The 14,987-nt window shown below is 44.1% G+C and overlaps 1 protein-coding gene across 1 annotated transcript in view; it reads right to left on the bottom strand.

Moving 5' to 3' along the window:
• LOC138259373 (uncharacterized) overlaps nucleotides 1-14,987 on the bottom strand; it is a 117,208-nt gene that overhangs the window by 36,573 nt on the left and 65,648 nt on the right. The window contains exon 3 of the mRNA XM_069207070.1: nucleotides 8,859-8,897. Coding sequence (XP_069063171.1) covers nucleotides 8,859-8,897 — 39 coding nt within the window. The remainder of the gene's footprint in view (nucleotides 1-8,858; nucleotides 8,898-14,987) is intronic.

Here is a 14,987-nt window from a genome sequence, read left to right as displayed (position 1 = left end):
TTTTTTACGCACTGTCTTATATTTGGAAATAGAGAAAGAAAAGGGGCAATAACACTTGTTTTGCTATTCTATGTTCCCCCAAGTCTCCTGATAATAATGGTACCTCACTTGTGTGGGTAGGCCTAGCGCCTGTGACAGGAAATGCCCCAAAACACAACGTGGACACATCACATTTTCCCAAAGAAAACAGAGGTGTTTTTTGCAAAGTGCCTACCTGTGGATTTTGACCTCTTGCTCAGCCGGCACCTAGGGAAACCTACCAAACCAGTGCATTTTTTAAAACTAGATACCCAGGTGAATCCAAGATGAGGTGACTTGTGGGGCTCTCACCAGGTTCTGTTACCCAGAATCCTTTGCAAACCTCAAAATTTGGCAAAAAAAACACGTTTTCCTCACATTTCGGTGACAGAGAGTTCTGGAATCTGAGAGGAGCAACAAATTTCCTTCCCCCCAGCGTTCCCCCAAGTGTCCTGATAAAAATGGTACCTCACTTGTGTGGGTAGGCCTAGTGCCCGCGACAGGAAATGCCCCAAAACACAAAGTAGACACATCACATTTTCTCAAAGAAAACAGAGGTGTTGTTTGCAAAGTGCCTACCTGTGGATTTTGGCCTCTTGCTCAGCCGGCACCTATGGAAACCTACCAAACCAATGCATTTTTGAAAACTAGAGACCTAGGGGAGTCCAAGATGAGGTGACTTGTGGGGCTCTCACCAGGTTCTGTTACCCAGAATCCTTTGCAAACCTCAGAATTTGGCTAAAAAAACACTTTTTCCTCACATTTCGGTGACAGAAAGTTCTGGAATCTGAGAGGAACCACAGATTTCCTGCCACCCATCGTTCCCTCAAATCTCCTGATAAAAATGATACCTCACTTGTGTGGGTAGGCCTTTTGCCCGCGACAGGAAAAGCCCCAAAACACAACGTGGAAACATCACATTTTTCCACAGAAAACAGCGGTGTTTTTTGCAAAGTGCCTACCTGTGGATTTTGGCCTCAAGCTCAGCCGGCACCGAGGGAAACCTACGTAACCTGTTCATTTTTGAAAACTAGAGACCTAAGGGAATCCAAGATGGGGTGATTTGTGGGGCTCTCACCAGGTTCTGTTACCCAGAATCCTTTGCAAACCTCAAAACGTGGCTAAAAAAACACTTTTTCCTCACATTTCGGTGACAGACAGTTCTGGAATCTGAGAGGAGCAACAAATTTCCTTCCACCCAGCGTTCCCCCAAGTGTCCTGATAAAAATGGTACCTCACTTGTGTGGGTAGGCCAGGTGCCCGTGACAGGAAATGCCCCAAAACACAAAGTGGACACATCACATTTTCTCAAAGAAAACAGAGGTGTTGTTTGCAAAGTGCCTACCTGTGGATTTTGGCCTCTTGCTCAGCCGGCACCTATGGAAACATACCAAGCCAATACATTTTTGAAAACTAGAGACCTAGGGGAGTCCAAGATGAGGTGACTTGTGGGACTCTCACCAGGTTCTGTTACCCAGAATCCTTTGCAAACCTTAGAATTTGGCAAAAAAAACACTTTTTCCTCACATTTCGGTGACAGAAAGTTCTGGAGCTGAGAGGAACCACAGATTTCCTGCCACCCATCGTTCCCTCAAGTCTCCTGATAAAAATGATACCTCACTTGTGTGGGTAGGCCTTTTGCCCGCGACAGGAAAAGCGCCAAAACACAACGTGGACACATCACATTTTTCCACAGAAAACAGAGGTGTTTTTTGCAAAGTGCCTACCTGTGGATTTTGGCCTCAAGCTCAGCCGGCACCTAGGGAAACCTACATAACCTGTTCATTTTTGAAAACTAGAGACCTAAGGGAATCCAAGATGGGGTGATTTGTGGGGCTCTCACCAGGTTCTGTTACCCAGAATCCTTTGCAAACCTCAAAACGTGGCTAAAAAAACACTTTTTCCTCACATTTCGGTGACAGACAGTTCTCGAATCTGAGAGGAGACACAAATTTCCTTCCACCCATCGTTCCCTCAAGTCTCCCAATAAAAATGATACCTCACTTGTGTGGGTAGGCCTTGTGCCAGTGACAGGAAAAGCCCCAAAACACAATGTGGACACATCACATTTTTCCACTGAAAACAGAGGTGTTTTTTGCAAAGTGCCTACCTGTGGATTTTGGCCCCTTGCTCAGCCGGCACCTAGGTAAACCTACCAAACCTGTGCATTTTTTAAAACTAGAGACCTAGGGCAATCCAAGATGAGGTGACTTGTGGGGCTCTCACCAGGTTTTGTTACCCAGAATCCTTTGCAAACCTCAAAATTTGGCTAAAAAAACACTTTTTCCTCACATTTCGGTGACAGAGTGTTCTGGAATCTGAGAGGAGTCACAAATTTCCTTCCACCCAGCGTTCCCCAAAGTGTCCCAATAAAAATGGTACCTCACTTGTGTGGGTAGGCCTAGTGCCCACAACAGGAAATGCCCCAAAACACAAAGTGGACATATCACATTTTCTCAAAGAAAACAGAGGTGTTTTTTGCAAAGTGCCTACCTGTGGATTTTGGCCTCTAGCTCAGCCAGCACCTAGGGAAACCTACCAAACCAGTGCATTTTTTAAAACTAGATACCCAGGGGAATCCAAGATGAGGTGAATTGTGGGGCTCTCACCAGGTTCTGTTACCCAGAATCCTTTGCAAACCTCAAAATTTGGCTAAAAAAAACATTTTTCTCACATTTCGGTGACAGAGAGTTCTGGAATCTGAGAGAAGCCACAAATTTCCTTCCATCCAGCATTCCCCCAAGTGTCCTGATAAAAATGGTACCTCACTTGTGTGGGTAGGCCTAGTGCCCGCGACAGGAATGGATCACACAAGGGTCAATGGTAGTCCTTGCATGAGGGCTACTGTTAACCCTGGAGTGATCCATTCCTGAAGCAGGCACTAGGCGCAGCCACACAAGCAGGGTTGTGTTTTTATCAGGACAAGTGGGGAAACACTGGGTGGTAGGAATTTTGAGGATCCCTGCACATTCCTGTAGTTTCTGTGATAAAAAAGAAAGGAAAAATAGTGGTTTTAATCAACGTTTCACTTTTGCAGGGTATTCTGGGTAAGAAAACGTTGTTAAATCCAAACACGCCACATTTACGTGGGCTGCCTTGGGTGTCTAGTTTTCAGAAATGTCTGAGTTTGGTAGGTTTCCCTATATGGCTGCCGAGCCCAGGACCAAATACTTAGGTGACTGTCTTAAAAAACAAGGCTGTTTTGTGGTAGGTAATTTTAATGTCTCCACAATCCGTTTTGGGTACTTCCCTGTTGTGGTCACTTGCCCACTCACTAAAGTGAGGCAGTTTTTTGCTGGAGACGTAGTGGAACTCGTGGCTCCCTGCAGATCCCTGGACTTCTGCTCATTGGAATGCAAGGCAATTGTGGTTTTTTTAAGCACATTTTGTGATTTCAAGGGGATTCTGGGTGAAGGAAAACTGGTGAGAGCCATGCAAGTCCTGCACCCTTGGACTCCCCTGCTACTAGTTTGTTAAAGTTAACCCATCACTCACACTGGCTGGTTTTAGCACCTCCAGAAATTATGGTTTCAAAGCATGAATACTTATCAAAGTATCTGAATATTGAAACCAAGCCTTCTGAAGGTGGGCCATAAAGCTGCATCCAGGCACCAACCTCTTTATGGTGCATTCACACGCCATTCACACACAACAAACAACCCTTTCATATCGCCGGCCACGGGCCCAATCCAACCAATTACTGCACTCACATTAACTTACCGCTGCCAGAGAAGGGCCCATCACATTCACACGCCACAGAACGGAATACGTTTGACTACATTTTACCACCTGTCAAGTAACTGCCTCCTTCTTCCTTAACATTACCAAATGCATGTGTATCGAACCTTTACTAATGACTCCTGTGACAGCCACCTGAGGCTCAGGAAGACATGTTTTTCATGCGCCTTTAACAAACTCTGTGCTAAATCCAACTCCTTCCAGTTTGTGGATGCAAGTTGGGGGTGTCCGAGTATGCCGTACAAAGCGATTTCTCGAACTGAGTGAGCATATCTACCTTTGAAACTATGGGAGACATGCTGGGGATTTCTCATAATGTTCCCTAAAGAGAAGGTCATATGCTAACTGCCTCCTTCTTCCTTAACATCACCAAATGCATGCGTAACAAACCTTTACTAATGACTCCTGTGACAGCCACCTGAGGCTCAGGAAGACATGTTTTTCATGCGCCTTTAACGCACTCTCTGTTCTAAATCCAACTCCTTCCAGTTTGTGGATGTATGCTGTACAAAGCGATTCCTCGAACTGAGTGAGCATATCTACCTTTGAAACTAAGGGAGGCATGCTGGGGATTTCTCATGATGTTCCCAAAAGAGAAGGTCATAGGCTATGAAAAAGGGTAGTGTTTGGCACACAGGGGAGTCCATGAGAACATTATGGGCCTGATTCTAACTTTGGAGGACGGTGTTAAACCGTCCCAAAAGTGGCGGATATACCACCTACCGTATTACGAGTCCATTATATCCTATGGAACTCGTAATACGGTAGGTGGTATATCCGCCACTTTTGGGACGGTTTAACACCGTCCTCCAAAGTTAGAATCAGGCCCTATGTGCAGTGATGTGACTGTAATGCACTTATACAGCAAACTGAACATCTACTAAGTTCTGATGGAGGATGAACATGAAAAGCAGGTCAAACACTGACCTATACAAGTCATTCTTCTTCAGTGCTGGGATGGCACCAATGGGTTTGAATCCATAGGTGTAGATGATGTACATCTGTACTACCTTTACTATCTGCCTTCTACCTGTGCAATAACCCTCTGAATGCACACCTACCATAAGCTTTCATTACCCATTCATGTCTATGTTCTCATCAGAGTCCTGGCTAATCCTTTATAATTGCCAAGTGAACCTATACTAGTTTGTGGATGCAAGTTGGGGGTTTCCAAGAATGCCGTACAAAGTGATTCCTCGAACTGAGAGAGCATATCTACAGTTGAAAGTAAGGTAGACATGCTGGTGAAGAAAGGGTACTCTGTGACAATGTGGCATATGTTCTGTCCACTAGTATATGCAGTAGGGGGAATATAATGCATGTTAATTGAGCATAACACCGACCATGTTCTGATGGTGGATTTAGCTCTCAAGCAGTCCAAAAGGAAGTCCATGATGAAGTAGAAGAAGTAAAATTCTGTGGCTCCTTGCCTAACGAAGCAGTGGCCCATGAACGTTCGGTATCCATGCACTGCCACTGAAAGGATTACCCAACGGCAGCTCAACCTCAGTCGATTTCCCAGAACTTTGCTTTAGTATTTGAAGCAAGTAGGGCTACAGAGGCCTGGTTGTGATGGACACTGGGGACAGTAATACCGACTCTCCTGCCGCTTTCCATGCTTCGAGCACACTTTACAGCGACGACATGGACGATCCTTATTAGGTGTTTTAGGAATGCGATCAGCAAAGTGTCACTCCTGCAGCCTTGCCACATCCTCAAGAACATATGAGGTGGAGGCTGCTGCTGCTTCTGTAACAGCAGTGAGACTTTCAATTACAGAAAACTGGAAGTCAAGGAAAGTCATGAGTCTTCCTGTGGTTGTCTGACTGTAAACAACATACGCATTATATGTTGCCATCTGAATCTGGTGGGTAAACAGTTTCTTGTACCAAGTGCGAGTTTTACGACACGCATTGTATGGTTGAAGAACATGGTCGTTCTTGTCCACTCCGCCCATGTACTTATTGTAATCAAGTATACAGATGGGCTTGTGGACTTCGGCCCTCTGACCCCAAACCGTGATGGGAGAAGTGCTCTCATCATGAATTGTAGTGAGCTCATATACATCACGCCTATCCAAGAACTTGACTGCGAGCAGTTCGTTAGAAAGCAATGCAGTACTCTCTGATTTCTGGAGCTTCTTGCAAATTAATCAATCAATTATTTGTAAAGCGTGCTACGTACCCGTGAGGGTTTCAAGGCGCTGTGGGGGGGAGGGGTACTGCTACTGCTCGAAGAGCCAGGTCTTGAGGAGTCTTCTGAAGGACAGCAGGTCCTGGGTCTGTCTTAGGTCAGCCGGGAGGGTGTTCCAAGTCTTGGCGGGGAGGTACGAGAATGATCTGCCACCGGAAGATTTGCGTTGGATGCAGGGGATGGTGGCGAGGGCGAGGTTGGCGGAGCGGAGTTGCCGGGTAGGGGTGTAGAAGCTGAGTCTGCTGTTCAGGTATGTTGGTCCGGTGTTGTGGAGTGCCTTGTGTGCGAGGGTGAGGAGCTTGAAGGTGATCCTCTTTTCGACGGGGAGCCAGTGGAGGTCTCTGAGGTGGGGGGTGATGTGGCTGTGGCGAGGGATGTTGAGGATGAGTCAGGCGGAGGCGTTCTGGATGCGTTGTAGGCGTTGTAGGTGTTTTGATGGGATGCTGGCGTAGAGGGCGTTGCCGTAGTCGAGTCTGCTGCTGACGAAGGCCTGGATTACTGTTTTTCTTGTTTCTGTTGGGATCCATTTGTAGACTCTGCGGAGCATACAGAGGGTGTTGTAGCAGGAGGAGGAGACAGTGTTGACCTGTTTTGACATGGAGAGGGATGAGTAGAGGGTGAAGCCGAGGTTCTGTGCGCTGTCGGTGGGTGTCGGTAGGGGACCCAGCGATGTCGGCCACCACGAGTCGTCCCAGGCGGAGGGGGTGGGCCCAAGGATGAGGACCTCTGTTTTGTCTGAGTTCAGTTTTAGCCTGTTGTCTCTCATCCAGTCGGCGATGGCTTTCAGTCCCTCGTGAAGGTTGGTTTTGGCAGTGCGAGGGTCGTTGGTGAGGGAGAGGATGAGTTGGGTTTTGTCGGCGTAGGAGATGATGCTGAGGTTGTGCTGATGGGCCACCTGTGCGAGGGGGCCATGTAGATATTGAACAGTGTCGGGCTGAGCCCTGGGGTATGCCGCAGATGATGTTGAAGGCCTTGGATTGGTACGGGGGAGGCGGACTCTTTGGGTTCTGCCGGCGAGGAAGGATGCGATCCATTCGAGGGCCTGGTCTTGGATTCCTGCTTCACGGAGGCGGACTTTCAGGGTGTGGTGACAGACAGTGTCAAAGGCAGCGAGATGTCTAGGAGGATTAGAGCTGATGTTTCTCCGTTGTCGAGGTGGCTCCTGATGTCGTCTGTGGCTGCGAGGAGGGCGGTTTCGGTGCTATGGTTACGCCTGAAGCCGGACTGGGAGGGGTCGAGGATGTTGCTGTCTTCGAGGTACCGAGTGAGCTGGGTGTTGACAATTTTCTCTATTACTTTTGCCGGGAAAGGGAGCAGGGAGATGGGCCGGAAGTTTTTTAAGTCGGTGGGATCTGCTTTTGGTTTCTTGAGAAGGGCGTTGATTTCGGCGTGTTTCCAGCTTTCCGGGAATCTTGCAGTCTCAAAGGAGATGTTGATGACTCTCCGTAGGTGTGTCTGCTTTGTTAAAGATGTGGTGAGGGCAGGGGTCTGATGGTGATCCAGAGTGGATGGAGTTCATGGTCTTGCGGGTCTCGTCGTCGCTGATGCTGGTCCAGGAGGTCAGTCGGCTGGGGCGGGTGGAGTTCGTAGAGGGCGGCAAACAAGCTCCTGCGGGAATCCTTTGCGGTTACAACGAACTGTACCACAGGCCACAGTGCCAGCTTTGTAGATCTCACTGAACAGCTCTACTCCTGTATAGAAATTGTCCACATAAAGGTTATAACCTTTGTAAAGAAGTGGCTGGACAAGTTCCCATACAATCTTACCTGTACCCCTAACGCGGTAGGGCAACCTACAGGGTTTAGGGTAGAATCCTTCCCAGTATTCACTCTCAAGCTGTACACATAGCCAGAAGAGCTCTCACACAGCATGTACAGCTTTATGCCATAGCAAGCTCTTTTGCTCACAATGTACTGTCTGAAAAGCAGCCGTCCTTTGTACAGTATCAAGGACTCATCGACTGCTATATTCTTTCCAGGAGTATAGATCTCTGGAAACCTGGCAGACAAATGTTCCACGACAGGCCGAATTTTGAACAACCTGTCATGGTCTGGATGGTCCAGGGGCAATGCAGCAGAATTGTCATTGAAATGCAGCATGCCCTGCAGTAGCAAAAAACAATCTCTGCTCATGTATGGTGCGAAGATGGGGGTTACCCAAACCGTGTGAGTCGTCCAGTAGGACTGCAAGGTGGGTTTCTGCACTAACCCCATTTTGAGCATAAGGCCCAAAAATATCTTCAACTCCGCCAGCGAAGTGGGAGTCCACTTGCGTGCCCTAGAACGGGGCCCTAGAGTGCCTCCACGCTCCCTCAGAAATTGGTCTGCACGTAAATTTGTTTGCTGCACAATTTTCTGAAGGAAGTCAACATCCAAAAATAGATGGATGTAATCGACTGGCAAAAAGTTAGCTGTATCGACTTTACATCCAGCATCACCAGTTAAAGGTGGAATTTGGGGCTGAACTAAACAGGGGGGCTGCCAAGAGAGCACTCTATCTGTGCTTGTGGCCGCAAGCACCTGCTCTCTGGGTTCGACTAACCCAATGTTGTCCCGCTGCACAGAATGTGCTTGCGAAGGGACAGCACGGCTGTCGTCATTGTCTCCTTCAGACTCACTGGAAGAGGTGTCGTCAGATGGGACTCCACCGACTGAAAAATCACTCCCAGATTCTGCCCCATTGTCCTCTCCCTCAGATGCTGTCTCAGTATCTGCTGTCTCAGTCTCTGAGCCTACATCAGAACTGTCCTCCAGAACCCGAGTTAGGGCTTGATCAGCAGTCATCCAATGAGACACCATCTTTGCTACTGGCTAAACTGTACCTCTAAATTACTAGCCTACGTAGAAGGCAGATAGTCACAAAATTGCTCGTGGGTATGATGTGTACAATAGGAAATGTCGTCACCTTACCTTCACTTCTTCTCCAGTTCGGCAGATTCTCTGAAAACACTGAAAAAAACATAAAAGAATGTATTACTTCAACTTAACACATACCCATCATCACAGCCTTCAGCGCTGGTGGCACCTAGTGCGACAGTCATTTTTGGTGCTCTGCCTCCCATTACCTCCTCTTCTAATTCCCTCAGTACCACCCAGCAAAAGTGCTGCTCATATCTCCATAGTCCCCCTCGCATAACATTTGTTTTAAAGCGCAGGTAACGCTTGCCTTTACTAATCCACTCAGCTAAATACATATAAATGTGTATACCCTTTGCAGCAGGACAATAAACCATCTGCGCTACTTTATGGCAACTGCCACTAGAGAAAAGACATACATGCATGCATATATATATATTTTGTGAACAAGAATCTCACCGCACTCCACGAGGTTCAAATTGACATGTTTTATTGCAAGCAACAGCCACCTACGCGTTTCGACTCTCAAGGAGTCTTGATCACAGTAAATGAGTCCCTCTTTTCTTTCATTTTTTATACTTGCAATAAAACATGTATAATATAACTTTTATGTATATGTGTGGTTTCCCTGGGGGGGCCAATTGTGGCTCCCGGAAAACAACACACAAATAAAAAAAAATATATATATATGTTTATATATATATATATATATATACATATACATATACATATATATATATATATATAGAGAGAGAGAGAGAGAGAAAGCAAGAGACTAACTCTCTACAGAACTTTTTTTTTTATACATGTGTGCTTTCCCTTGGCAAAGCACTCCTGTATAAAAAAAAAATGGACCCATAGAGGGTCACCCTAAAGGCTGACCCCCAACATTTTTTTTTTTTTTAATATAATCTATTTTTCCCTGGGGGGGCGGTCGGGCCCCCCCAGGGAAAACTAGTTTCTTTTTTGATCCCCCAGGGGTCGGCCCGTGTTTGGAGGACCGAACCCGCCATTTTGTTTTTAATTTTTTTTTATCTGGGGGGCGCGATCGCCGCCCAAAACTATTATTTTTATAAAATAGTGCCCCCACGGGGTGAGGCGGCCCTTTTACAAGTGGGCCGACCCCCCCAAAGAGGATCCCTTGTGTCTAGGGGCGTTTCCTGGCCATGGATTGCAGCCGCGCTGTAATCCATGGCCAGGAAACTGTGCCAGGGAGGCATTGATGGAAAGGGGAGAGTCTCCTCTTTCCATCAATGCCTCCCTGGCATCTGGGGAGGTCGTTTTGGCCTTTTTTCCCCACCGGAGTAGAAGAGGACGCTTACCTGCTCTGCTTCTGCTCCGGTGGGGAGAAATGTGACGTCAACGCGCCTCGCGGCGCGCTGTCACAAAGGGGCGGTAAGGGGTTGGGGGGAGATGCGGAAGTTGTTCCACGTCTCCAACAGGAAGAAAAAATAAAAAAACCTCCGGTGCATTGCATCGGAGGATTTTTAACCCCCCCCCCCCCCGGTGTCGGCCACTGGTCGTGACCCGCACCAGGGCCGACGCCCGCACTTATGGGGCTAAATTCCTCCTGCGAACCATGCCAAATGATGAACAAATCATCAATAAAACGTACCCATAGGGCAATTGTGTCCAAATATGTGTCATTTGTTTTTCCCCATGCTATTTCTCTCTCCCACCAGCCCATTACTAGGTTGGCATAATTCAGAGAAAGGGACATACCCATTGCTGTCCCACATATTTGTTGATAGATCTCATGATTAAATATAAAGATATTGTTTTTAAGACACATATCTATCATGGACAATAACATTTTTGAATGGTCCAATTCAGCAATGTTTCTTTGCCTTAAAAAGTATTCACATGCCTTCAAACCCATATCATGATTAATAGATGTATACAAAGAGACTACATCAATAGTAACCAACAAGTATTCATCACTCCAATTTACATTCGTCAAAATGTTTTGTAAATCTCCTGAGTCCTTTATATATGAACTCAATGTCATTACAATGGGTGCCAAATAAAAGTCTACATAATCGGATACTCTTTTATAGAGTGAATCACATGCAGAAACAATTGGTTTTCCTGGTTGATTGGTTAAAGATTTGTGAATTTTAGGTAAGAAATAAATTGTAGGTAAAGTTGGATTTTCCTTCTTTAGATACTTATATGCATCAAGATTAAGCAACTGTTGTTGGTGCCAATCATCCAATTTAGAATGCAGGTGGTGGATCATCAGATTTATAGGATTATGGCTAAGTTTTTTAAAACTCGACTCATTCTTTAGCTGCCTATATCTTTCCATAATATAACTTTGTGTATTTAAAATCACAATATTTCCACCCTTATCCGCCGGCTTTATTATGATGTTATTATTATTCATCAGATTTTTTAATGCCAACCGTTCACTTTTTGTTAAATTCTCTTGTGATCCATGATGTCTTATCTTTTGTAATTCATCTATGTCTCCTAATACAAGTTCTGAAACTGTATCAATTTTATTACCAGGTGATAGAACCGGGCAAAATTTAGATCTTTCTTTAAAATGACTAAATTTGTGTTTGTTAGTATCCACATTCAGTTCCTGAAGCACTTCCATTTCTGTATAGTCTTCATTTGATAAATTATGATATAAGTCGAACATAGTTTTTAAATCAGATATTTGATCAATTTGTAAGTCCAAATTTCCTGATTCATTGATTATTGAATCATCTTTATTCCACTTTCCCTCCTGCGACTGCATGGATGGAATTTGATCAATTTTAATTTGCGAATAAATTTGTAAACATCAATACGAGTTTCCACATAATTAAAATGAGTCTCAGGACAAAACGATAAGCCCTTATTCAACATACGTTGTTCAGCTGGTGTTAATTCATAGTCTGATAGGTTTATTACTAAATCAAGTTCCTCTGTTATTTTTTCTGACTCCCGAGAGGATATTGTCTCCTTTCTATTACTTTTTCTTTTTGCTCTTCTTGTCTTTCTTTTCCTTTTCCTATTGAATCCGTGTTTTTCCCAAAACCACGGCCTTTGTTTCTTCCTCTTCCTCTCATTAGCCGTTGGTCCAGATACAACACTTTCATCTCCTCTAAAAAAGTATTTTTCACTGGAATATCAACATGTTCCAAAGATCCCTCTCCTGCACTTAAGTCTACATCAGATTCACTGAAAGTATTGGTGTTATTCAAATTTTGTTTTGCACTATTCCATTTAGCATCATACTTCAAACTTTCAAATCTTTTCGCAAATGTTAAAATTCTTCCATATTTGTAGTCCTTCTCATCTCTTATGAATTTGCTCTTCTTACGTTCCTGTATTATGTCTTCATATTTGTCCAATTTATTTTCCATACTTTTTCTTAATGATTCTTGCTCATTTTTATCTTCATTCTTAGCTATTTGTTCCTCCAGATCTTTAATTTTCTTATGTGTCTCATCCAAGTCCAATTTTGCGTATTTAATTAATATTCTCATCATGTTTAAAGAACATTGCATGTTATTCTCTTCCCACTCTTGAAATAACTCTGGTTTCATATCCGAATATGTTGGAATAGTGAAAATCCGTAACCCCCTGGGAATTCTCTTAACTTCAATGTATTTTTCCAAGGTAAGTACCTTCCAACTTTTGCTAATTTCTCTTTTATATTGTTTCTCTAGCTGAAAAAATTTATATTTCAATTATGAGTCTTTTTGTTGTTGTGATGGCGTGATTTCAGACGAGATATTTTGATCACCTTCACCAAATAATTTCATGGCCAACATTGAACGTTTATTTTTTCTGGCTTCCATAATCAAGTGAGTATTTGATATTTTTTTTCCTTTTTTTTGTTTTCTTGCACTGTCCAATTTAAAAAAACTATTTATAACTGGATTCTTACGAGTTTCAAATGTCCTTAACAGCCACAAACTCTGGGAGATACATGTTCTTTCCCCCAGACTGGCCACTTCAACATCGATAGAAGTAACAGTCGCTGTTTATTTCTTTCACAGTTTTATGCAGACTTACCCTGAACACAGCTTTCACTTAAGCGTCGTCCTCCGATGCCGTTTCCGCGATGCTAATTCTGGAACCGCATTTATTTCTCACAGCACAAACTCTTGGATGCTGGGTGCCGTCGCTGAAAACATTTATCTTCATAACAATGCGGCCACACACCGCGACATGCTCATCAGTTGGTGCGATGCGTGAAATCTGGCAGAGCTTTCAATTAATATGTTAAACAAATACTTCTGGCCGCGCACTCAATTAAGGAAAATATTCTTGATTTATTAGTGCAGTAAACAAAAAGAACGACGCGTTTTGACTTAACAGTCTTCTTCTCGGTTTGAAAGTCCTTTCTTTCTGTTACTATTTATACGTTCACAATTAGTGAGCTTTTACACTGCATTATGGATATTGCAGTGCACTGTTTCTTTTAAAACCAAAACACAAAACTATTATTTTTATGCCTATTCATAATAACTACATTAACCAAAATATAACAGTATTTATACTTCAATACATTTAACCCTTAATTTATCAAAAAAATTTACAAGAAAGGAACATCTCATTAATATAAGAATACTCTAAATATAAATCATCAATCCACTCGAATATGGTAAATAATTTTTACACAATTATTTCAAACTTAATTAGTAAGTACTTTCATTTAATTAGATTATGGCCAATTTCTATAGCTGTGAATTATTTTTTATATGATTACTTTTCAATGTCATTATTTGAATATTCATTGAAACAACATTGCTCTCATCCTTAATATTCAAAATAATCAAAGATGTACAAAAAGTTCCTCATCATTGTTCATCCCAAACGGTATCTTAGTTCTTAATTTAATAATATACCTGGATTCTAGTTGCCTTAATTTCCTAATCCTGTCACCACCTCTTTCATGTTCTGGAATATGGTCCAAGCCAAAATACCTTGAAGATTTACACCCACACACACACACACAGCTTTTGTGCAGCAATGAAAACGTCACAATACCTCTTGTGATTGCGTTCCAGCTAGGGAGTGAGATCAGCGTTTTGTGGTAGTTTTGCCATAAAATTGCACAGAGGGTTAACATGTGTGCTGCAAAGAAAAGGTCTGTATTTTATGTGGATTGCTGAATTGATTAGTAAGGGCAGCAGTTACCAGTGCTTTAAAACAAACCAAAGCTATGTAAGAGAGGTGCGATGGAGAGATGAGGGGCCCTTTTGCTGGGTGGTAGTAAGGGAATGCAAGGAGAAGGTAATGGGGCGGGAGCGCCAAAAATGTTTGTCACTCTGGGAGCCACCAGTGCTAAAGGATGTGATGATGGGTATGTGGCAAGGTGAAGTAATAGTGTGTCTTTTTTGTTTTTTTCAGTGCCTTTAGAGAACATTCTGATTGCTGGAAGAAGCAAAGGTAAGGTGACCGACGTTTAGTATTACAAACATCACACACACACACACCCCCGCCAGCAATTTTGTGAACAACATATCTGCCTTCCACGTAGGCTAGTGTTTTAGAGGGACAGTTCAGCCAGTATCAGAGATGGTGTCGTGTTGGATGACTGCTGCTCAAGCCCTAACTCAGGTTATGGAGGACAGCTCTGCGGCAGGATCAGAGACTAAGACAGCAGGTACTGAAACAGCATCTGAGGGAGAAGACAGTGGAGGAGAATCTGGGAATGATCCGATGACTCCTCTTCCAGTGATTCTGAGGGGGATGATGAGGACAGTTGTGATGTCCCTTTGCAAGCAGAGTCTGTGCAGCACAACAACAGCAGGTTAGCCCAACCCAGAGAGCAGGCACGTGCAGCGGCAAACACAGACAGAGTGCTCTCTTGGCAGACCCTCAATTTAGTTCATCCCCAAATTCCACCTTTTTCTGGTGATGCTGGATGTAAAGTCGATCCGGGCAACTTTTTGCCAATTGACTATGTCCATCTATTTCTGGATGTCGACTTCCTTCAGCAAATTGTGCATCAAACAAATTTGCGTGCCGAACAATTTCTGAGGGAGCATGGAGGCACTCTAGGGCCCTGTTCTAGGGCACGCCAGTGGACTCCCACTTCGCTGGAAAAGGTGAAGATAGTTTTGGGCCTTTCTCTCCTAATGGGGCTAGTGCACAAACCCACCTTGTAGTCCTACTGGACAACTCACACGGTTTGGGTAACCCCATCTTCGCACCGTACATGAGCAGAGATAATTTTTG

Source organism: Pleurodeles waltl, chromosome 2_1 (genome assembly GCF_031143425.1).
Source record: "Pleurodeles waltl isolate 20211129_DDA chromosome 2_1, aPleWal1.hap1.20221129, whole genome shotgun sequence".
NCBI lineage: Eukaryota > Metazoa > Chordata > Amphibia > Caudata > Salamandridae > Pleurodeles > Pleurodeles waltl.
The sequence above is the reverse complement of the archived record's forward strand: the minus strand, read 5'-3'. Positions and strand labels throughout refer to the sequence as shown.